Below are 24,794 nucleotides of genomic sequence, written 5' to 3' on the forward strand. Positions count from 1 at the left end.
ACTGACTGAAAGACCACATCTGAATTATATCATTATTTAAATGGCCAAGCACACAATGATGCGTCACAGCTAGTTAGTATTATAACACATGTGTTTTGGTGTTCTACCAGTAGTAGTTTACAAGTTTCAAGGGGGTTAAAGATTGATTCAACTTAATAAATCGTATTCCCAATGTTTTTCTTTAAATACAAAAACTAAATTGACCAATATAGGAATGTCACATTTCATAAGGAGTCCCAAGTAGCCATTATTTTAATTGAAAGGGTAAGAGCAAGTAGGAATAGAAATATAATATCAGATATGTCAATAAGGGTGTATACATTGCTCAGCCAGTAACAGAAAATGCAGCACAGACCTGCCAAACTAGGTTGGAGGAAATTCAGAAACAGTGTCTCCATTACATTTTATTCTGAAATGTTCTGAATAATATGTATCTTAGTTACAATAAATCATTCATACATTGTTATATCAGATCTTTTAAAAAGCTCCAGATACCAATACCAGTAACGTCCTGGAAACTCAGTACTCCTCGGGCTGTAGTCAAAAGCCAGAAAGTTTGGCAAACACAACTTACTTGAGTCGGTCGACCACCTGATCGATGTCAGTTACATTCAGCTTGTCTCTCATTGCCTCGACCTCATCTTCAGCGTCGGACCGGACTGAGCAGCGGGAGCTCGGTCTGAAGGAGAAGGAAGTATAACAAGTAAGAAAAACTAAACTCAGTAAATTATTCAAGTTCTGTTGTATGTTCTTTCTTGTTACTTACCTGGCCACATAATCAGCTTCTCCAGGGTTGGTGTACCGGCTGTCTAAGTGACTCAGGGCGTAGTCCACTGTCTGAGGTTTGTACCGAGACAGGAGCTCCTCACCGTTCCTGTAGCAACAGCACCCAAAAAACTACTTTACATTACATCATCAGTTAGTTTACTGTATCTGCAGCAAGTGAATGCAAACCCATAGACTCAGTGAATGTGTTAATATCAGAATATATAAAATAAAAACCTTCCTATCCTTAGTTTGGAGTTTGTAATGTCTTAATGCCGTTATTTGTATTTATATTAAATACATTTATTGTATTCTTGTTTTAAAATGTACTCTTTCATCCTTGTCATTTTATATTAATTATATATCTGCCTCACTGTTTTTTGCTGATTGTAGTGTACTGAAAATAAACTTAAAAAGGACATTTAATCGCACTTAGCCTTATAAAAACTGGCAAACAAATAAAGTTTGATCGATTAATCGAATGATTGAATTACAAATGTTCATATTGCTGCTTCATGCAGGCTGGTCTGTTACTTTATTAATAGAGCTGGGCTTTATTAATAGAGCTGGGCTCATTTGACTACATCTAATGATTATCTTGAAGTAAAACAAATCCCAGGGATGAAAAGATAACCAGCAGCAGGAATATATTTTCTGAATGACCACTGGCAGAGAAAGACACAAGCAGATGGTGTAGGCAGCAGCAGGCGGGGCGACAGCATGGTCAGCGCTGCTTCATTTTAAAGTCTCTATATGAGAGAAAATGCTTCTTTTTTTTTTTAGCCACGCAGACAATGACATTTAGGCATGGGTGTGGGTGGATAGCTGGAGCACGGGACCACACAGAAGAAAGCCAATAAGATAAATCAGTTGACTTTTACAAGGTACACTCCCATTTTCACACCCACAAGTGGTTCAAATCATGAGAGCTATTTTTACACCCTCCACCTGTTGATGTGGCTTTGAGAAATTAGAGAGTGGGGCCTTCGCTACACATGTAGAGAAGTGTTCTTGGTAAATTACATCAAGACCATGCACACATGCAAACAATTTTGGCGGAAAATACTAGAGAGAGAGATGGCGGCCTCTATCTAGAGGCTTTGGCAATATTCTCCTCAGTTTTCATGGTAACAAAGCGTATTGAATCAAACCTAATTGACAAACAGAGGGCTGTAGAGCATTTTAAAGAGAAAGTGTTATATCGAGGAAATGTGTTGGGCTAGCTCCTAAGTCATTAGACTGATATACACTCAGGACTTAGTCTAATTAAATCTTCAAAGGCCTGAAACACACACCGTGCAGCACATTGCATCAAGGTCAACAAGCATACCAACGCTAACCTCGTAAAGATAAAGCAATTTGTGCTGGCACACTCTGAGTGGCACAAATTCTTTCTTCATAGTGCTTCTTATAACAATGGGCTATATTTCTCCCTCTGAAACTCTCTCACTGAATCTCTTCGTGATCCATTTACATCCCGGCCAGGCGGCCGCAGCACTTTAGAAGAGAGACTTGTGGGATCTTGTAAGGTCTCTTGCTCAGTGACACTTTAAAGGTGACCTATCATGCAAAATGCACCTTTGTACGTCTTTTATACATGAATATGTGTCTCCGGTGTTCCAGGGAACTCACCAAGTGTCAGAAAACACAACCCTCTCTATTTTCCTCCTTAGCCAAATCTCTAAAAAAGGGGCTGCAACGGATCTGAAAAAAACGGATCCAGATTTCAACACTTTTCTACGTCACAAAGAGGTGCTCCGCATATTGGTCAACTCTCCACCTATCAGGGGAATGAGCCACGGCCACGTGCATTGCCAAACCTCTCATTCGCATATACTGTAGGACGGATTTCCGTGCATTTGGCTATTCAAATGTTAACGAAACGGACAGACTTCCGTGCACATCAGCGGCTGTCGGATTAAAACAGTTTAATGCACTTTTAACACTCACGTACCCAGGATTCCTGCTCCTGTCCTGGGGGGGGGGTTATCGCAGCCTGCTCCTCTGCCTGCCTGCGGCTGCGCTCTGCCTCTATCCACACAACTATTCCCCGCCTTTCAGAGACTTATTGCTGGGTCAAACTCTAAGTTACAAACTGTACACATTGCATTCTTGCTAATTAGCCAAAATATGAACGGAATAAGTAGCAAGCCTCGTAACAAACAGAGTAAAAATAAATAGGGACAACAGCTTGTCAACTAACCATTCAGAAACGTCCTGCTGCAACCGGGATGTTTGCACCTCCACCAAAACCTCCGCTGCTTCAGGATCAGTTTCTGGATCAAATTGATAATATGCTTGAACACATGCATTGCTCTGAGATGACATGTTTATTCCACACTCGTAATCACAGCAAACATGGTAACGTGACTCTCGCCGGCTCATGCCGCCCTCTTCTGCTGCTGCTCAGAATTTTCAAAGACAGGCTTGGAATAGAGTGAAAATGAGCGAAACGAGGCATGGCTAAAAAATGATCCGTTTGGTATTTTGAAAAATAAAATGTATAAATATACCTTATATAGGTATGGTCATACACTATATCATTTAAATATAGCATGATAGGTCTCCTTTAATAAAAGAACAGTGCTGTTGTGGGCATCAGACCTGTGGCCTTAGAGATATGTTCAGCTTATACTTAAACAACATGACGGTAGAAGAAATGAAATCACATTAAATAGGATGTCAACAAACTGACGGGGCGTAAATGCTTTGTCACAAAACGGAAAACAATCCATCTTATCTTGTGCTTTTCCCTGAAAGGCCTACGCAAGACCGGAGGTGACACAGGGCAACATTCCAGGCAGCATCGAGCCGGTTGCTACGCTAAATACTAGCTCATATATACTCGGACTTCCGCACTAAAACACATTGAATACTTAAGTGAGGCCTTTTTCTAAGGTTATCTAAAGATGAAGGGCAATTTCACTAAACGGATCTACCCTGCCACTAGAAACACATTCCTCAGAGTATTTCATACATGTTTTTTATCACTGCCCTGAGCTGTAAGATTAACTGTAGAAATTAAACCATCAGCAATTAGAAAATTTTATCACAGCCTCTTAACTGTGCTTAATAAGAAACAGACACACGCTTAATTGTGTTCTCCCTGTGTCCACTTCAGTGACAAACCACTAAATAAAGGGCAGTTTTACAGATTCTTTAACATACCTTACAATTTAGGTTTTATTTAGCTTCCCATTTAAGGTAAAAGCATTTATTTAATCCAATAAAGACAGAAGGAACTGTGTCTTTAAAATCTAGTGTTTGTTGGCATTTGGTGAGGAATGCATGGAAGTCTGCCTCCTATAATTGTCCCATTGTTCCTCAATTCCTAAACCAGTTTGCAACATCCCAAAGCCGAAAACCTTTGTTGCTTTGCTTTCCATCCCATTTTTAAGTGACATGGGAACACAATATAGCTTTTTATGGCACCCTTTGTTGGGGGGAAATGACGTAGAGAGTGTGAGAGCTGTGTCTTAACCTACTTATCCTTACTGTGTTGTGGCTTGGGAAAAAGCCACACTTAGAAATGAGGTCAAAGCGAGAAATGGCATTCATTGGATATGAGGGAAATTAATCATTCAAACGTCTAATCTAATGGCTGATCATGCATCTGGAAGTAAACTCATTTATGAAGCCTGTAGCTGTTAAACATTTAAAAATCAAATCGAGAAGTGAAAAGTATATTTCTAAGACTTGTTTCAAAATGTTATATTTCGTGCATTTAGTTTAACTAATGACTGAGAGGTGACTGACATATAGTGTGCAACTAAATAAAGCTTTTTAAGAACAAATCTGTCGTGGGGTGAACTAATCTAGCACTTTAATAAAACCACATTCCTCCCCAACAATCAGTGGTGTTATTTAATGTCGAGATTTCTCTTGTTTCCAAAATGTATTTTTTACCATTTGAATTTATGTATCCTCACTTTGTCCAAAAACAAAAGCAGCACACAAAGAAATTCATAGGTTGGGCATCTTTGGTAAAGACGTGTTATAAAATATGAATAATGATCTTATAATTTTTTCTTTATATTTCTTAAATGAATACAGATTTTTTTATTTCATTTTTTTATTATTGGCCTTGAAATATCTTTTGCATAGTATTTAACTCAAACAATCAAATTCGACGGTAAAAAAGGGAAAATCAATCATTTATGGTTCTTCTGATTTTTATAAAAATCCTATTACTATCTCAAACATAGTTAAACTGTTTCTTTATGATTCTCCCCCCCCTTGTGTTGTACAAGTAGGCATACATTAAAGCCCAATCTGTGCAAAGGACAATTAAACAAACCTTTCAATAACTCACTAATACTGCATGGTAGAGTGTGTGTGATGCTACACCTACCCTCCCTCTCTGCTGGCTCTCTCTCTCAGAGTGTGTAGTAACATCTTGACCTCGGCTCTCACCAGCTCTTTGACTGCAGGGGGGTCGGCTAAAGGGAGTGGGGTCCCGTTCCTGCTGCCGTTTATTCCTCGTCGCTTCCCTTGCCACATCTTGTACTGCATCTCCGCCTCAAAAAATATTAGAGAAGTGGTTGTATATCAAATAATTTCAAAAATAACACATTGAAACACCAACACACTTTTGTATCAGTCCATGTGACACATACACATTTTTTTATTTGATTAAGTGAACCACTTTTTAAAAGTAGAGTGGACAGTCCACATAAAATAAGCAATAATCTAATTAAATGAAAGCATTTATCCATCATTTAGTGAGGATTATTTTATGATTTTAATAGAGACTCATGTAGACAACATCTGAAAATAATCTGTGGAAAAAGGAATGAAGCTGTGAGTGTATAGGTGCAGGATTCCTCTCACTCACTGTCAACTGAACACGACTTTGTTTGTATTTACAGGATTTAGAGTCATTGTTGACCAAGTTATCTTCAAAGATATCCTGGCCTGATATGGAATAAAAAAGAAATTGAGCTGAATATATTTATTTTTTATTTTGTATCATAAAAAATCTAACTATTGAAAATATTTACATTAAACAAAAAGGTTACCACTAACTAGTGAACATGCTGACACAATGCTATAATGTAACTCCCTTTTTCATTACACATTGTCTTTGTTGAACAGGATACAATAAATAGTAAGAAAACATACGGCTGAACTGTCTTTTAACCAATATATGTTTTCTGAAAAGAGTAACATCGGAACAACAAGTCCTTCTTATATGGCATACACAACTGTTTCCTTTAAAATAATAATATACATAAATAAATCCCTAATATGTCTGTAATTGTAGAAACACTTCAGTAGCACAGACTGAGCTTGATGAACTCTAGGTTGCCATGTCTTTAGACAAACAGCCCTGTTGGCTGAGGGAACAGGCGGCTTCTTAGTCTGTGTCATTTTGCTATAGGATTATCACAGCAGATCAAGGAAATGTGAAAAAGAAAAATGGTCAACTTTAATGCCTGACTTCTTCTTTATTCGGTTGAATAGGTTTACTTTTATACCCAGCACCTCATTTGTGCCTTTTTACACAAAACACGCACTGACACATTTCACCATAATCCAAGAGAAACATTTGTAAAATAAGAAAAGACATTAAAAAGGTGTGTGTGAATAATTGTGTGCATGTGTCTCAGCGAAGTCTGGATACCATTAGCACCTCCCCACCTGTTGCCTGCCGATCATTTCTGTCATGTTGCAGTCAAAGACTTCACTTCAAAGGAATACACTAGAGGATACTGAACACGCGGCTTCTGGTCTTTCCACGTGTGCTGATGTGTGTGCTCACATACCAGCATTCGCACGCTGTGAAAACACACACACACACACACACACACACACACACACACACACACACACACACACACACACACACACACACACACACACACACACACACACACACACACACACACACACACACACACACACACACACACACACACACACACACAGGCTTCCTGTGTCTGTCTTCAGGTGTTGATGTTTCATGGCTCACCAGCTAACAAGTTGTTCCTGGATCTTATTTCTTTCTCCCTGAGCTGTGATCTCATCCAGGAGCTATTTTCAGTGAGCGCTGTTGAAACTTGTTAGTTTAAAAAAACCTTCTAAAAGCTGAACTATTTCATATATTTAACTTAAAGGGCTCATTTGCATTCCGAGCAGAGAGACAGTAGAGTGAAAGTCTGGAGGGAGGTACTGAGAGATTGGCCTTGTACAGAGGCTTGAAAAGAGAGGCTAATGTTTCCTCTGATCTAACCGCCGGAGACAATGGAGACCTTGATGAAGGCCGGAATGGCAATGTTGAGGAATGGAGGAGTCGTGCGCAGATAAACTATTACTTTTCACAGTGGTTCACTGAGGGATGGAATTCATTACATGGCTGAGAGACAAAAACGAAATAAAAGGAAGTGATCCACCCTGCAGTAAATGTAATAACTTAAGGAGTAGAATAAGGTGCTCTGTGCTTTTGTTTTGTTTCCTAGAAATTTCTTAAAGCTCTCAGCCTTTATTTCCGTCTGAGAGCTTAGCTGCCAACCACTGCATTCACTGAACTGTAGGTGAAAAAAACCTCAGAGCAATACTGAAAGTCACACGTACACATATGCACACACTTACACTATATTTACTACACACACACACACACACACACATCAGAGTCAAATAAAATGTGTTGCTAACGGTCTTATCAACAGTTGCGGATTAGCCTCTTTAACCCGGTTATACCAAACCCCTGACTCACTAAGCTTACTTGGTTTTGTGTGTGTGTGTGTGTGTGTGTGTGTGTGTGTGTGTGTGTGTGTGTGTGTGTGTGTGTGTGTGTGTGTGTGTACTGAATTTCTCCACAACATTCTGGTTTCACTTCAAGTTTATTGCTTCTTTGATAAGTGCTTTAAATCAAATCGTTTTAATGTAGGTAGACATTTAATTTGAGAATGTAATTGTGAATTGAATATGAGAGTGTGTGCATGCCTGTGTGTGTGGGTAAGACGAAGGGATTGTTTAATGCTTACATGTAACATTTAAAAATATCAACTGTCACGAAAATAATATGTGGTCAGCGAGACAGACTTTGTCAACATGTTTTTCTGCAAACAGCCCCTGGCCTGTGGGCCCGCTGCAGGCTGATAACATCTACAGATGGAGAGATTTCACCAAAGAACACAAGACGAAAAAACAGAAGTGGGCACCGGTAGGAGAGTAGATTTTGCAAAGAAGACGGAAAGAGAAGGGGAGAGAGGCACAGTTGTATCTTAATCAAAACAAAACAGAGACATTGAAAACCCACAGAAAGTGCTGATTAAAGAAACTCATTGTGAAATCTACAGCTACACACTTGGTCTTAAGTGCAACATGGCATGACGTCGCTTATGTAACTCAGATGGAAAGGAATGTTTCTGCAGTAGACTAGGCCGCATTTCCCCATATTTAAATGAATGGTAAACCACTGAGCCCTTTTTAATGCACTGTAACGTTTGATTTCCTTTAGAGCTAAAATGATTTGTTGATAAGTTCATCAGCAGGGAACAATTTAGATTTTTTTTTAAAACTTTTGTTTCTGCCTTTCACTGTTTTGTCATCATAAGGTTTATTGAATACCTTCAGGTTACGGATTGGAAGGTGGAATAAAAAAACAATACATTGAATGATGTGAGTTTCAGCTCTTGGAACTTATGATAGACAATTTTATTTAATTAAATATTTGTGACCACACTTAAGGAGTCACCATGCTTTTCTTTAGAATTGAATAGCCGTGACCTTGATTTAACGAGCAGTGGATGTTTCCGATAGCCAAGTCTTTCTTTAGTGAGGTCATTTTGAGTACTTTCCATGCAAGAGGGTTGGGGGCAGAGAGTTTTGCTCGCCTAAAGAAAATATTGATGTATGTCTGCCTGGCTCACATTTGGACTGCATTTCAGCGTAGTGACAGTTAACCCACAATTCACTTTTATTAGGAAGTCTAGGAATGAAGGCGTGTATGAAGACCAACTAAACTACGTACATAACACAACCCAGCAGATCATAAATTGTTGCTAAGGAATGCTGAGCAGAGCAAATAGTTTAATCCACCCGGAAATGGAACTAAAATGAAAATGATTGTAAAAGGTCTGGTGGTATTCTTGTGAGACCCTACAACATTCAGTGTTTCAATTTTTGGAACCAAGACATTTTCCAACTTAAAAAACATGTTAATTGTAAAGCTAAAAAAAACAGTGCAGGGATGAAACTCACCTCAGTGTGCACCTCTATGTACATGTCAACTACAGAGTAACCCAGTGCTGTGTGGATCTTACACAGCTCTGACCCAGGAACATGCTCAGTGATCAGGCTCCACAGGGACTGGCCGAAGCTGGTTTCCATCAGGAGACTGCATAGGAATGGTAATCTAGGAATAAAGAAACAAAAAACAAGCTGAAATGAAATATAATGTAGCTAGAGGAAACCAATTTCAACACTGGTAGTGTCATTTTCAAGCCATTTAACTTTACTTGAGTTTTATGCAAACTGTAATAATTGTTGCCCGACTACAGTAAATTGACATTGATAGTAACGTTGCTGATTCTTTAAGATGTAACTTAACATTTGTTATTAATCTTGTAAAATATAATTGCTATGTGTATAGTTTTACATTGAGCTCTACTTGTAATGGAGCATTTTCTGTAATACTGACTAAGTTAAATATCTAAATATTTATCTCACAACTTCTGCACACAAAAAAGGTTTAAAGGGCATGAAGCTGCACTGCATGGGTAAAAAGATACAAATTACCATGTTACTTTCTCTAGTTTTGTCCACAACAACTGTATGTTGTTAGCAAAACTTTAGCATTGTTAGCTAATTGAAAAAACAGGTGAACTGTTACCCGTCTTCTCAGGAAGGCTAGCATGTTCATTTTCCAAAACACGAGGTGTACAAAGTGTATTTCTAACACCAACAAACACATGATAAACTGCTTGTGTATAACTCGTTTTAGACATTTCAGAATATGCGTTTGTAATGTTGCTTAAAAGGAAAAAACATTCTCACCCAATCTTGAACCTAGCAAAGCTGTCCAGGGTAAACATTCCAGTTGCCATGGGAAGTTATCGCGAGATCTGCCTTAACTGTCAACAGTTGGTTTACTTTTATTAAGAGAACACTCAAAAATGTTTTCCCCTATATTTCCCACCGTTTGTTGTTGTTTTTCGTTTATTTTTGCTTTACAAAATGACAGTGTCATGCATTATCTATAAATACCGATGTATATGCTTTGTATACTTTAGTAATTGCCCATAGACAACACACTAGACCCCTGGAGTGTCGTAAAAGTCTGACTGCACTAATATTCTTCAAGATGTTAAATTGGGGGAGGGAAAGACTTCAGCTGAGACTGGCGTGTGAACTCTCGGAGAAGCAGTGAATATAAAACTTTCCCTTTTTATGCCCCCCAACCTCCACCCCCTTCCGGGCTCTCTCCAGAGGTCTGCTCAGCCTCAGCGGAGGACTGAGGTAACGCCAAGGACTTTTGCGTTCAGTAACAATGTAAAATAACTCTCGCAATCTCTCTCCCAAATCCCAGCTGGACTACAGTGGATGTTTCTTGTTAACCTGGTCTATTTGTTATCATATAATTCAATATGGTTTTCAGAGGGAGCCCTCCCTTGGAGCGCAGAATACGCACGGTCGTTTTGGCACTACTTCTTTGCGCACAGGCCGGTTTTGGTTTCTCAGTCGCCGGACAGGATGGCACCTGCGAGGCCAACGGGAGCATATACTTCGTGGGGGAATGGTATTTTCTGGAATCTGATCACTGCACCCAGTGTGAATGCACCAGTGAGGGCTCTGCATGTTCCCGCACTGAGTGCACCTCTCTCCCGGCTGCATGCATCCATGTGAGCCACTACCCGTCCGACTGCTGCCCCAGGTGCGAGAAGATCGGGTGTGAGTACCGAGGAGTGGTGTACGACCTGGGGCAGAACTTCCAGGTAAGCCCGTAACTTGCAAAGATAGGGTTGGCCTGTGCTTCCAGGATAGATGGGGAATGCATGTCCCCATTTATAATATTGTATATTTAGGGCTTTACATGTTTAAGGTTACTTAAATGTTTCCCTTCTCGAAAGTCAGGTCTAAAGAAAAATGTAAGCAGCCAAGGAGTTTTTGTCATAATAACCCAATCACACATAAAAACTAAAGGTGAGCAGCACTGTTTATGTGTAAACCTCAGTTCCCTTTATACAGGTATCAGCCTGTTCTGCAATCCTGTGTAACTAGCACAAGCATATATTTCAACAATGTATTTGATTTCACAAGCTTGCAGGTTATAATCATAAGTATAGGCCTATATAAGCCAAATTATATATTGTTCAGGGTATTTCCGTGCAGAACTCTGATCCAATAAATTACTGTCTGGTATGTTGGTATGTAATTTAAGTATAGTCTGAAATTGAAGGTAACTAGCGCCCCCTTTTGAGATGGCATGAAAAGGGCTTGGTGAGAGATGCTGATTCTCACTATTTGTGTGTGTGTATATGTTTTCCCAGCCATCAGAATGTGAGCAGTGCACTTGTGACAGTGATGGTATCGCCCGCTGTCTAGTTGCAGATTGTGCCCCGCCACCATGTGTCAACCCCAATTACCAGCCTGGGAAATGCTGCCCTGAATGCAAGGAGGGTAAGTTTGGAATAGCATTAAAAAAGTTAGAACGTAAGTTTAAGAATAAACAATAAAGCACAAAGGGCCTCTTAGAGATGCCACAGGAGATTTATCTCCTCTATTGTATGAACAAACCCCACTGTTTTATCACCACGGGAAAGCAGTTCAACAATAAAGCTGCAAAGTCTAAGATGACCTTAGTCATTCCTTAATGCTACCGCCCTCAGGACAGATGCAAAGAGTCCCCTGTGCAAAGAAAAACCTCTCAAAGAATATGTTTGAACAAAAAATATCTTAATCAGTTAGGACAGCTGCTTTTGGAAGGCAGTTTTCTCGACAGCACTTCTCATTTTATATCTATTTATTTAACCTTGATTCAGACCTCACCATGGAGTGTGTGGTGCTAATTTTAATGTAGCTTCAATTGTAAAATAATGTTTTTTAATGTGTCCTGAATGGATGTGATGTGTCTTTTAATGTGCCTTTATAGACCAGTTTTGCACATGCAAACCAAAAACACATGTATGCTCTTTGCAGACAGAAAGTGAACAATAAAGTATTTAATCTCTGTCAAATGTAATTCAATTGCATTTGATAATTTGCATTGGATGAGTTTGCTTGATTGTACACTATGTGCATCTCAATATCTTCTAGCTGCAGTTACATACCTCTGCTGTTCCTCTCCCTGCAGGTCCTAATTGCTACGTGAATGCATCCCGCAGCCAGGTGATTCCTGCAGGAGAGCCCATCTGGGTCGACTCCTGCACCAAGTGCCGCTGTCACGATGGCCAGGATGCCGGCTTCTGGGAGGGAAACCGCCTCGCCTCCTGCTCCCGCCTCAAAAACTGTACGCCTGAACAACCATCCGTCAATAAAAACTGATTCACTGTCAGCAGAATATACAATCCCCCGATGTCTGATCAACTTCCATCTCTAAAAACATTCTCTTTTGCAGCTGAAAAGAGATTATCTGCAACTTCCAAAAGCCATCAAAGCAGATTAGCTCCCATTCAACAAGGAGTTTTGTTCGTTTAACATTTCTGCAACACTGATGAGACCCATTGAGTTTGAAACGTTGGTTAACAAACTCCTGGTTTTCTCCATGTCAGACGGTTTTGTCAATTTTATCATGTGCAAAGTACAATATGAACAAATTAATTATTATCTAAAAGCATGGTCCTGTCATATGGATGGGCTCTGAGTCCATGCCTTTATTAGTTTACTTTGTATTGTGCTTCCATGGTGCATATTCCCATATTAAGTTGTGTTCTATCCAACTAACTAAGACACAGACAGACACATGTTGGCAGGATAAACAGTGCATACAGGCTGGTAAGTGAAAGATCAGTAGGCCCCCTAATAACCTAATACGGCCATATCTATGTGAAGAAACACAGACAATACGTTATCATTAGTTAAGGAACTGAATTGTAGTTCTTGAAAACCATTGAAAACAGTGAAGGAAAACAGGATTAAATCTCCTCCAATTCAATAATATGGACGGCAGTATTGTCAAATAAGACGTTGGATGTATAGGGCCTGACCTTCAGCCCTTGAGCTTACTGTTACATCTGTATTCATTAACAAAACCCATAATCAAACAAATATGGTTTTCAAAAAGAAAACCTAATAAAAACAAGCTTAACTCTTGAAACATCACCAAAATTCAGATATTTACAGTTTTTTATTTTGTCTGCCTGGCCATGGTTTCTTCAAAAAGTCTAGGAGTTAATGAGCGAGTAAGCTTTTGTAGAGTTCTTTTTTTTATTCTGACGTGCTTGGCAACAAAGCCAATGAGATTATTTGATTATAAAAAAATTGTAATTGACTTGTCACGGGTTGATGCGCCAGCCTAATGAATGCAGCTGTGATGCAATTTAGACTAGGAAATGGCTTAGCAAAGCGATTAACAATTTGTAACAGTCGTATAAATTCTGCAGTTCAATTTTCAGGCCCATTGAAATATAACTCATCTGACTATGGCCTAACATAATTATGACTATACAGTAGTTTATAGGCACAAGCAATGTTTGTTGTGCATGTACTTTAGAAAAAACATCTTTAATGATCTGCTTTATAAGTTATCGACTAAAACAAATGTGCGGCCTTTCATAGAAACAACCTTTTGATATTTCCACTCTTTTCAAAATGTACACTTGTCATTTACCTTTATAAGAAAGAGATCTGAATTGTTTTATGTAGTTGTATATGCAGCAGATATTCCTACTGTTATTTGTCAATATCTAACCACTTAAAACAGGAGGGACCTTTAAATGAAAACCAAAAATAAACCAGTCTTGTTATAAGTTTATGTGTAGCTTTGAATCGTGTTTTTTTAAACATAGTCTTAAGCATAAGACTCCCAAGTGCTGCTGTATGAAGTATATCATTACACCTGACACAGTTCGCTTCATTCAATCTCCGTGAAAAGCCTCTTTCAGTAAGGTTTGGGATTACGTTTTAAACTTTTAGGGTTATGAACACCTTTTAAATCTTCATGAGACTTTGTGAATGACTACACCATTTCTACATTTATATTTTCCTGAGGAGATTGGCATTCAAACCAAAGTGAGTGAATATCACCCAATAATCTGAAACTCAATGTTAAAGGAAAAGATTGACATTTGTGAAATACGCTTTGTGTTTCTGAGTGAGATGCAATGATTGAAACCACTCTCGGTGTAGTTCTCCTCATTTAACAATCTGCAAAAAAAAAGTGGAGCTTTAAATAACGGCCTGTAATAAAAAGGGAACAAATAAGAATCACACCAACAAATCATGTAGTGTAATTAAATATGCCGACACTATTCACCGGCATCTTGTAAAGTATTCCAAATCAAAACACCTTTCCATGTCCATTAAACACCTCTCACTCCGTGTTTTCCTTGAGTTGTGTCTTTTTACTTTATTTGAATGACTTTTGGCTCTGGTATCTCTGAGAGGACAGCATCTTGATTTCCCTGCAGACATTTTCTGCTGACAGTTTGTTTCCAGAGCAAAACCCTGCAAAACCATAAAAGGGTGAGAAAAGAAGTAGAACATAAAAGAGCTTAACTTTGAAGCAATACAGAGTTGTTCATACTAATGGTAGGTTTGTACAACAGAGAAAATACAAGAGAGAATCAAGGACAGGAGTAAAGCTGAATGTAATCTTAGTCACCGGGACCCTAGAAACAACAGAAATGTGAGTTGTCATGGAAACAAGAAATAGGGTTGCCAAAAAGTGGCCATATTACATTATAAGGCTCTAGGATTACATCAGATCCAGGTGAAAACTAATTTATAATGACATTTCTATTTATTCAGCAGTGTCTTCTTCAGTACCCTGGGAAAAAAGAGTGACAACACAGTGAGGTAATCTTTAACCATCAGATTTATTGATTGTATAGAAAAAGTAGGTTTGATATGACGTAATGCATTCTATATAAGATATAACATTTTCAACATTCAATGTACAAAAAAAACATAGCTAGAGTAAATGTTTAAAAACGCCCACAGGCCTAGAAGTCTCGTCTGCTCACTGCAGCAAAAAAAAGTATTTGAAGAAAAGTGTTGCGAATATACCACCACCTGAGGTGAGCTTGACAAGTAGAACGGCTTCAAAACTCAAGAGTCTATTAAGAAACATCAAGCGCTCCTCACAGTGGTTTCTATCCTCCAGTGAATGAGATGTTTTCAAATACTTTTTTTGCTGGAGTTTCGGCTGCTGATCTTTTACATATCTCCCGTGTTTCTGTTTAATACACATTGGGGCCTCTCTTGTTATCCATGTTCCAATACCCGTCACTCCTCAGCTTTCTTCATGTAACTGATCCCATTAAGGGTTGCCTGTAATATTTGAGTAGCCTTAATGAAAAGGAATTCATCTTAATTTTGAAGTTCAATTTGCATTATCATTTCTGCTGTGGAATGAGCTTTTAAAAGTAAGAAGGAATCAGGTCATCAGGGTTACATCGCTTTTGGCTCGAGACATGGTTTTTTTTCTTGACCGAAACTTAATGAGCTGTAGGTGTAGGTAATGAAAGTGGGCCTTTAGCAGGAAGTGATACTCTAATAGAGCTGTGAGATGGAGGCAGCGGCTGATTCCAGAAATATTTTCCCCCATTTTAACGCACAACTTCAAATGTGGGAAATGTGCGTGTTCTTTAACCAGAAAGGGGGTCTTGAGGAAATCTTTCTTAAAAGTGTAAACTGTAGTTTCTACTTGTTGTGAGTGTGCATGTAACATGTACTTTGAAGCCATGAATTAAATACATACTAGAAACTAAAAGTCAGGATATGTCGGCATATGCTGCTCCAATTCTAACCTATATGGAAGCAGAACACTAAAATCAATAGAGTGATCACTAGAGATTTCAAATACATGAGATGAATATGAGGAAAACAAGCATGACTGCATTAGAACTAACCTTTAAGAAGTGTTGTCACCTAACATACCGCTTGAAAACAATGATTTTGAAGCAGGATATGTGGTGGATGTGAACACATCTGTAATATTGCACTTGTTAAGCTGTAAACAGTATAGAGAAGATATTTTATTCTCAACAGGTAGTCTGCCCACTGAGGACACTTCAAATCACCAGGAGATTATCAATGGAGGTGAAAAGGAAAAATAAGCAAAGGGGGGAAACAGAAGGATTCACAAATAGGGAAGTGTAGTGAGATAGAAAAATAAAGATGCAGACAGTAAGTGGCACAGATTCAGAGACACAAAGAGAGGCTCTGTCGATAGCTATTGAAAGAAGAAGCACTCTTGTGAGACACAGCTGTGCCTGAAGTGGGCCCTCCGCAAAGCACAACAAAGTGCCATTGACACACACAGCCTGGACTGGCAGAGAAAGAAAGAAAGAAAAGGCAATGAAAGGCGAGATAATGCAAAGAAAAAAGGGAAGACTGTGTGAATGCATTTTGGGTGAGAGGCGGAGAGAGGAGTAATCAAACCGTCCAACAGGCTTTCAGCAAAGATAACGGAGAGCCAATCAGCTGGGAGCATTATCATTGCCTCGAGGCTGGGGAGGGGAGGCTATACTGTACATTATCTTTACCAAAATAAAAGCCCCAATTTGTCCTGAATGATACCTAATTCAAACAGGTGCTGCGTTGCATAATCTTCTGCCTGTTTAACCATTTTCGATGGGTGAAAATATTTAAAAATGTACAAAACTGAAACAAATATTGTTTAATTTCTCGATGACATCTCAAAACACATAACTTCCTCGATTAATTTTGTACCCAAATCATTTGTACCCTTTTAAATAAGAAATAACCGTCCCTGCCCCTTTAGTATCGATCACTTCTGAAGGCATCAGTTTGGTGTTTAGGCGTCAACAGTAGAGACAAGGAAAAATAAAACAAGGGAAGAAGAGTAATGTTCAATACATGAGACAGTCAAAGGCTTCAATAAAGCGGATGGAGGAAGTCATGATCTAAGATTTAGTTTGTGGATTTTTCACATGAGGAAAAGTTATGAAAATGTAGCTATCATTAATGAAAAAGTGAGATAAAGTAGATTTGAATAAAGAGCTGACAGCTGGTAATGATAACATCTGAAGCAGCAATAGAGATGTCAGTCAAACTGCTCAAACTCATTACTGTCTTAAAATTAACCATTTCCACCAGCAGAACAATATCGACCTATCATTTCCTCTTTCCGGATATGATCATCTTTTTCTTAAAGATTTAGAAAAAATGATAGCAGAGATAGTAAATGGATTGATTGAGATAATTAAAAATTAAAAAAACACTTTTTCCTGTAAAATATGAGCCACTACTAATCTGGCGGTTCAGTTTAACCCCTTGCTGTCCAGTAAAGGTGGTAAATGTCAGATTTTTTAATGACTACTTAGTCAAATCAGTATCTTGGAGATAATTAATGCAACTCAATCCGTTTGCACCGTGTAGAGACAAAAATGTACATTTAAAGCCCAGATTACTAAAAATAAATCTCTATTTTTTTTCAAGGGGGTGAAAGGAAACAAACAAAGCTTTCAGAAACCTAATCTCCAATTTGTGCCAAACATGGGTTTAGAATCACGACTGGGCTGTCAGTGTATCTCCGCCTTGTCTTCGGTTCTTTGATTTGATGACTTTCCCAAGGTGGTTCCACGTCATTGCATCCAGCACATGAGTTACTTCAAAAGTTCAGTTTCTGCTTCCAAAGTTTGAGTTTATATATATATATATATGTATATAAAAAAGAGAACAAAAAGAGAGTTCTCGGGGGTTTGTTGCTGCTGACGAACATGTTGGATCAGCGTGTCCCAGCACAGTAGATGCAGGCACAATACACATTCATTAATTGATATCGGAGGATTTGATGAAGTAATTAGATCAAAACTCCCTGACAAAGATTTTAATATGAAATCATCTATTACCATCATTTGTAAAGATGAGCGTCAGACGATTTCTTTGATAGGCAATCTTTCATGTACAAGTCTAAAGAGCATCACTGCATGTTTTCATATCGTGTTAATGTTATTCTCTTGACCATCACTGTGAATGCTTGGGAAACACAATGTTTTTAAGCTTTTTTGTTCACCATGTTCATTATTCCTGATATTCCATTTCCAATCCGGCAAACACCACATCTCCTTTCTCTCTTTGTATCCATGAAAAAAATATTTTCCCTTCAGTTTATATGAACTTGGTCAAATATTTCAAGAAATCCCACTCGATGAAGGCGAATAATTCAAAACAGTTTCCAAAGTTTCAAATGACGTTATTGTCTCATCTCTTAACTCCCAGAAAAAATTCAATATCCTCTGTCGATATGCCACTGGACGACTTCCAGTTTTCAGAAGATTGGTAAATGAAAGACTCCAAGTATCAGCTTCCAAGTTTGCAGCCAACCTTTGATCGGCCACTGATATTCAAGCTTTGCTCCACACTCTTTCAATCCTGAAGTCACTGATTGGCAAAGGTAGGAGCTGTGAAGCCAGTGGCTGCTTAAAACTGTTGGAAAGAGCCTGGGTCCTTGTTACAGAAATGGCAAACTCAAATTACAAAAAAAAAAAGTAAAGAGGGAGAAAGAGATCATTAAGTGCTTGGGACTTTTCCCTCTGTCCTTTAACTCCTGCATCTTTCCAGATGTCTAGGATATGTGATCTCCTGATTTCCCTCTTCTGCTCATCTTTTTCCATCCTGGCAAAGCATGTCGACTTCCTCCCTTCGTCTGTCGCTCTCTAGCCCTTTATAGGCCGGGGCGGTGGTTTGCCGATCTCCACAGAGATATTTGTGTACAGAGCGTACCTCTTGAACTGAATCACTCTGTAGGTCAGAAAGCTGATCCCGTCCTTCTTCATTGTGTTCTTCGTGTTCTGGATTTTATTAAACCTGGAGGGTGAGAGAGAGAGAGAGGTGAAAAAGAGAAATAAAGCACATCAACTTTATCGTGCAGACCAGTGCTTCTCAAAGTGTGGTCCGTGGACCACTAGTGATCCGTGAGTATATTGGTACATTTCACATTTGAAATAAATAAATAAATTTCCGTTTTCCGCACTCTCGCGGGAATATCTCCGCAATGGAGCGAGGTTAAGTTTCATATATATATAGCCCAGCGCAACGCCTTCATCACACATGTTGCCACTTGTTTGTACCATTTTCAGGCGATTTGTAATCTGTTCTAGAAAAACAATGTTTTTTTATATTTGTGGAGTTAGGTGGTCCGCGAGTGTTTTTGTTTTTGTTATTGGTTAAGTGGTCCTTGGTATGAAACAGTTTGAGAAACACTGGTGCAGACAGACAGGATACATCTCATTTAGTATAGTAGACCCAAAGGGCCAAAGACATTAGAAATAAGCTCAACCCAAAACTTGAAATAAGGTCGATACATATAGGGCAGGGGGGTCAAACTGAAATACACAGTGGATCAAAATAAAAAAAATGGGTACCAGTCGAGGGCCGGACTGGTTCAATGTTTATTGCAAAACTTATTGAAACTAACTTATTGCACATATTAAACCTGGAACTAACAAAGCTTAAATTATTGCCTATAAAAACAACATTAAACATTAAATAATCAGATGCATTCATTCCTTATGGCTCTATCTGCAGCTTTACCAGAGTCATCTCTTATGATTACATTTTTCCACAGGCCAACAACAGCTTCAAAAAAACAATTTCACTCAAAGAAAAAAACAAACATGCCCTGTTGTCTCAAGAACAAAAGTGCAGAAGGAAACATCCATGTAAACTCAGTGTGCTGCTCTGTGATGCTAGTTCAAGCCAGATACTTGGCATCTCATCTCGGGTGCAAGTTCATCAATGTTTGGGATCAGGCTCTCAGCTGAGGAAACCCTCAGGATTGAGTGAAGGTGTGCGTGCAAAATACCGGCGGGCCATAATATAATAGTAATTAGAAATTATCCTGCGGGCCAGAATTAAATCCACGAAGGGCCTGATTTGGCCCCCGGGGCTTGAGTTTGACACATTTGATATAGGAAGTAAAAAGGTCATAAGTAAGTAATTAAACTACAACTGTCAAATGAATCCTAAACTATTTTTAAAGCATTATTTCTACAATAAGAATTACCCCTGACTAGAACAAACTATTTGTTCTACTTCTACATAATTGTAGCTGTGCAATAACGTGAAAGCAAGAGAAGAAACAGTTCCCTGGGGTTGTTTTTAATTGAAGTACACATGCAGCTTTGATTACTATATCGATCTTGACCAACAGGTGGTGCTATAGCGCTGCACAGTGACTCAGTGAACAGAGTGATCCATCACATCCGCCTCGGTTTGTTTGAATTATGCGTGAATATCTGTTTTCCATTGGCTGTGATTCAGCAGTTACGGTACGAATCTGCTCTTACATTACATTTTGCTTTGATTTGAGAATACAAGATGAGAACATCATTCCCACAGTTTGTCAGACTGTCTCATGATGCAACCTCTGACATTAAAACAGATTTACAATACTAACTCTCCTGTCGACCACGTTTAAGTATCAGTTTTTGCAACCAGTCATGATGGAAATGAGGCCACAGAGTGCATGCGTCCAACTGCATGTTTACAACTCTCTCGTCTTTAAAATGCCACTTTCTTTGTGTGTGAACAGAGAAAGAGCTGATATGTGCAAACGCCCCGCCTCGCACATCGACTCTTTAAATGACAGCCGTGACTGATGCTAAAAAAAAGGCCTAATGATATGTTGAACTAACAACTGGAGTTGACTATTCAGTCCGACATGGACCACTGAGTCAACAGAGCCTTGTCAGAACTGACTAGTGAAGATCTCTCTCCTTCCTCTGAATCACTTTCCCCTCTCGAAAATCCAATCAAAAAGAGCTTTATTGTCTTGAATAGTGGCAGGAATATTTTTTGTCAAGCATCTTTCCCTTGAAAAATTGACTGCAATCAAAAATAAGTAGAATAACGTGGTCTAAAGCTTGCCAGTTCTTTCAGACAGGGAAATGGGAATACGGTTAAGAGAAAGAGTGCAAGTAAAGGAAGGAAGGAGGGGAGGAAAAGAAAGCGGTTTAACGTGAAATAAGAGCTAGATGGCAGGGGAGAGAAATGGAGCATAGATAGATTTATCTCTGAGAAAGCGAGTGACAGATGGAGGGAGCAGATACACTGATATTAAAAATAAAGGGAAAGAGAAATCTTTAGATGAATCTATCAGAAAACGGAGATTATCAGCTGTAAAATAATCCCTATAGACTAAAGAGGATATCAAATGCATCTACTCAATCTGTAGGCTACTATCGTTTCAAACCTTTTGGTCTCATTTATCTTACTTTTATTTCAGAGAGTTAGAGGGCGAGACAAAGACATTCCCCCTACATATTCATTAGCCTGATTTTCAGACTGTTAACTGGGCTAAGTAAAGCTCTATTTCAATTCCACTGAGGGTCTCACAGGAAAACAAATCTGGTTTAAGTTTTCAACGACAGCTCGTCATTGCCGCTATTTTAGCTTTCTTCTGGTGTGGTATAGTTTATTCTGAGCTGGCTCACCTGACCTCGTTGTAGAATAATGTATCAAAGGAATAATTACACATTTTGGGAGGACACATTTATGGAGAAAAAGTGAGTCCTCCCAAAATGTGTAATGTCCTTCAGAGAGACGAAGATCGATCATCACATCTGGATGTCATTATGCTACCATGAGCAGCTGGTTAGCTTAACTTAGCAAACATAAAGGGGGAAACAGCTGGCCTGTCTGTTTTTTCTTTTCTTCATCCTTTAATTTTGACACAATTGTTAATTTGAATAATACAAACTTTTTTAAATATGAAAATTAGAATTGTAACAGAGGTGATCTTTGGGACCATAGATCTCAGCCTCCGTTACGAATTGTGTAGCTTTGTTGGTGGCGAAATGTATGTAGTGTGTGCATCTGTCTGTGTTTAAATTTGTCTGTCTCTGTTTGCTGGTTTTATGTTGAAAAGTGTTCCCCCTTCCCCCATGTCTGTTGCTGTTGATTGTGTGCACCTGTGTTGTCTCCTCCCCCCCACCTGCGTCTAATTGCTGATTAGTGTGTGTGTGTGTATTTAGGCTCTGTTGCCCTGTCTGTTTTGGGGGGCTGGTAGTGTGTGTGAGATCCTTGCGGCTGGTGACTGTGCTCACAGGAACAGCAAGATTGAGGCTGTGTCCCGTGCTCAAGTTTAATAAATGCCCACACCGGGTTATATTTTTGGACGTTCTGCCTCTGCCTCCTTGCTTGGTCGGGCCGCTCAATTGTCAGCTTCACAAGGATCCTAAGAGAAAGCTAACTTTCCTCCAAAACATGTCTTTCTATCCATTATGAATAATCCCGCAAACATAACAACTAGTAAACTGATGTTCTCCTCAAATTCAGGGGTCTTTTACCCAGAGAAGGACTTCGAGAAGCTGTATTCAGTATATCATGATAATGAAGAAGACACAGTTCAGTAATTATGAGAAACTAAAAATCAATTCCCAATAAAATGTGTACTAAAAAAAAAAATCTTTAACTCAATCACAGTGAAGAATAATTGCAATTATGCCTCCCACATAGCCTACGACAAACAGTTAGCCTATGATATGTAATTGCGTATTGAAGTTATTCGCCTTTTTGTTATGGACCAATCTTGGTGCTCCACCCCCTTTTTGCCAATGGTAACATGTGAACTACTGACAAAGCAACCTTAAGAGCTAAAATTAGATATAACATGTTAATGTATGTGCTTTAGATGTGCTTGAAAGTGGATTTTGTAACCAGACCAGCGCTATCCACATGTTTCCCATCTTTATCCTAAGCTAAGCTAACTGACTTCATAAGTATATTGAAGCTATCTGATGTTAGTATTTCCCAAAACTTTAAACTATTCCTGTAATGGATTCTGAATGAGACAGTAAACTTAAAGCCATCTTCGTGGTAAATACAATATTACAGAAGCCAGACACACACCCAAACACTCGCCCTGTATCTGCACTGTCCCAGGAGGAGAACATATGAATAGAATATTGAACTAAGTTACCGAGCGACCAATTCATTTGCAATGCATGAAGTGCCGTTTTCCAGACAAAAAGTGTGTGTGTGTGCAAACTGATACCCGCGGCTGGTGATGAATGTGCCTCTTTCTTACTTCCGCTATCCCAATATCTCATTGCTATGCCTAACCAGCCTCTCAACAAAAGTGCTGTGAGAATGGACTCCTTTGTGAGAGTGTGTGCATTTTGAGTGAATGTGTATTTAAATATACATATATATATGTGCATGTGGATGTGTGTATGCTGTGCTATGATCTAGTAACATTCATCAAACAGTCGAGACACCGCCTCCCTTGGTAAACTCAACATTACACGTGTGCTCCCGATAAACTCTCCTAAAAGGCTCAATCATTAATCTGAATCCAAACAGAAAGGCAACCCTGCACCTGAAGACAGAGAGTGGAAAGAGAAGCAGTTTATCTGTGTTATGGAGTGACAGGCCAACGTGTGTACAGCCTGAGAAGTAAACAGTTAAAAAAAAGCTATTTCTCAAAGACACTGTAGTAGGTTGCTGCTGTAGATGAGAGGGACTTCAGGTTCACACTCATTCCTAATATTCAAAATATGTGAACATTAAACGGCCTCGGCACCGTACCGTTCAATGGAGGTTAGTCATAAACGGCAATGTTGATTAAAGTAAACTTGAAGTCATGTCTGTTGGCAAGTTCTTCATCGCCTAATCTTAGAGTAATCCAAAAACACACAAACATTCTATAAAGTGATCTGGTAAATCTCTGACCTGTATCTGGAGTTCCTCAAGGAAGGGACTGAGACATTAAAAAAATGTCTGGAAGATATCTTAACATCCTTTCTTTATACTACTTAAGTTTATATCAACCACCAACTTCAAAATGAGGATCTGTCTTTTTTTCTCCTTGCTGGTGCCACAATGTCGTATGGCACTGTCAGTTGATCAGTCTGTTTACATGACATTTGGCACAGACCACCTCAGGGTGAATTATTCATACTTCTGTGATCCAATCACATTTTCACTTAGCATCATCATCAGTTCAATAGTTCAATGTGCCGATACTTCATCACCCTCAGCTGTAATGTTTAGTGCTATCAGCAAAAAGAACTACAAGGCTAATCAGCATGTTAGCATAGTCATTGTGTTTATATTAGCATGAACATGTGAGAGTGAAGCTCAAAGCACAGCTTCCTAAAGTGTGATACCGTACTAACTTATCAGAGGGCTACCCTGGTTACTGACAACTGATGTGTCGGTCGCGAACGAGCCCATTCTTTTGAACGGCTCTTTGGTACGAACGAGGGGAACGGAGTCGTACTCGGTGAGAGCCGTTCTTGTTATCGTTCAATCGTTGGTTAAAAAGCTTGATTTTGTTCCCCAAACGTATTCTGTGAAGACCCGCCCCTACTCTGACTGCTAGGTTTCAGCACGAGGAGTGAGATGGGGTGGGTCTTAACGGAATACGCGCGAGAGAGAAGTCATAACAAGTGGTACAGGACAGGTAGACGACGTGTTATTCGGATGGAAAATGAGCCAAACGCGAAAACGCAGCAACATTTGGATGCACTTCAACCAAAACCCAGGCAGTGACACAGCGCACCATTTGTAAAGGAAAAATATCCTTTAAAGCAGGATCAACAAATAATCTCCATCGCCACTTAAACACACAGTATCTAATATTAAGAGTTGCATGAATTTCATTCAAGGCAAGGCAACTTTATTTACTTAACACATACAGAGGGTACATTCAAAGTAGTACATTCACTGACATGAATATGGCGCCACCTTGTGTCATGTTTACAATGCAGATTATTGACATTAGGTCTGGCAATACAGTCAATCATTATCCTGGTGATTATTTCGCAGATTACATTACATTACATTATTTGTAAATTCATATTATAATTAATTTGTCAAGTGTAATTTTCTGATATGCAAGAATAAGCTTGAAATGTAGCTTTTCTAGTTTTTATCACTTTCTTTCTTGCTTAATC

The 24,794-nt window shown here is 39.0% G+C and overlaps 3 protein-coding genes across 5 annotated transcripts in view; 1 reads left to right on the forward strand and 2 right to left on the reverse strand.

Annotated features, from left to right (window-relative positions):
* The window catches only part of ccdc24 (coiled-coil domain containing 24), a 17,282-nt gene extending 7,470 nt beyond the window's left edge, over nucleotides 1–9,812 (reverse strand). For 2 of the 3 annotated variants that reach the window (XM_010775134.1, XM_010775136.1), the window contains exons 1-5: nucleotides 9,766–9,812; nucleotides 8,971–9,124; nucleotides 5,117–5,283; nucleotides 767–874; nucleotides 575–679 (exon numbers count right to left, since the gene is read on the reverse strand). In XM_010775134.1, the coding sequence (XP_010773436.1) occupies nucleotides 575–679; nucleotides 767–874; nucleotides 5,117–5,283; nucleotides 8,971–9,124; nucleotides 9,766–9,803 (572 nt within the window). In that variant the 5' untranslated portion in view covers nucleotides 9,804–9,812. Of the gene's footprint in view, nucleotides 1–574; nucleotides 680–766; nucleotides 898–5,116; nucleotides 5,284–8,970; nucleotides 9,125–9,765 lie in introns of all 3 variants that reach the window. The other variant, XM_010775135.1, reaches the window with a different exon arrangement.
* A 308-nt stretch (nucleotides 9,813–10,120) lies between these two features.
* On the forward strand, nucleotides 10,121–14,259 carry LOC104948902 (von Willebrand factor C domain-containing protein 2-like). Its single transcript, XM_010775137.1, has 3 exons — nucleotides 10,121–10,703; nucleotides 11,259–11,388; nucleotides 12,062–14,259. Exons 1-3 carry the CDS (start codon nucleotides 10,356–10,358, stop codon nucleotides 12,250–12,252), a joined length of 669 nt encoding a protein of 222 aa, XP_010773439.1. The 5' UTR covers nucleotides 10,121–10,355; the 3' UTR covers nucleotides 12,253–14,259.
* A 466-nt stretch (nucleotides 14,260–14,725) lies between these two features.
* LOC104948903 (beta-1,4-galactosyltransferase 2) overlaps nucleotides 14,726–24,794 on the reverse strand; it is a 33,473-nt gene continuing 23,404 nt past the window's right edge. Inside the window, exon 4 of the mRNA XM_010775138.1 lies at nucleotides 14,726–18,702. Coding sequence (XP_010773440.1) covers nucleotides 18,552–18,702 — 151 coding nt within the window. The 3' untranslated portion in view covers nucleotides 14,726–18,551. The remainder of the gene's footprint in view (nucleotides 18,703–24,794) is intronic.

The sequence above is a fragment of the Notothenia coriiceps genome, unplaced genomic scaffold (assembly GCF_000735185.1).
Source record: "Notothenia coriiceps isolate Sejong01 unplaced genomic scaffold, NC01 NC01_scaffold00015389, whole genome shotgun sequence".
NCBI lineage: Eukaryota > Metazoa > Chordata > Actinopteri > Perciformes > Nototheniidae > Notothenia > Notothenia coriiceps.

Bases quoted from the DNA above. Each gene is read 5' to 3' on its own strand.
- LOC104948902 (XM_010775137.1), top strand. From the start codon at position 10,356: ATGGTTTTCAGAGGGAGCCCTCCCTTGGAGCGCAGAATACGCACGGTC. The intron at 10,704-11,258 runs GTAAGCCCGTAA...ATGTTTTCCCAG, and splicing joins ACCTGGGGCAGAACTTCCAG to CCATCAGAATGTGAGCAGTG. The intron at 11,389-12,061 runs GTAAGTTTGGAA...CTCTCCCTGCAG, and splicing joins CTGCCCTGAATGCAAGGAGG to GTCCTAATTGCTACGTGAAT.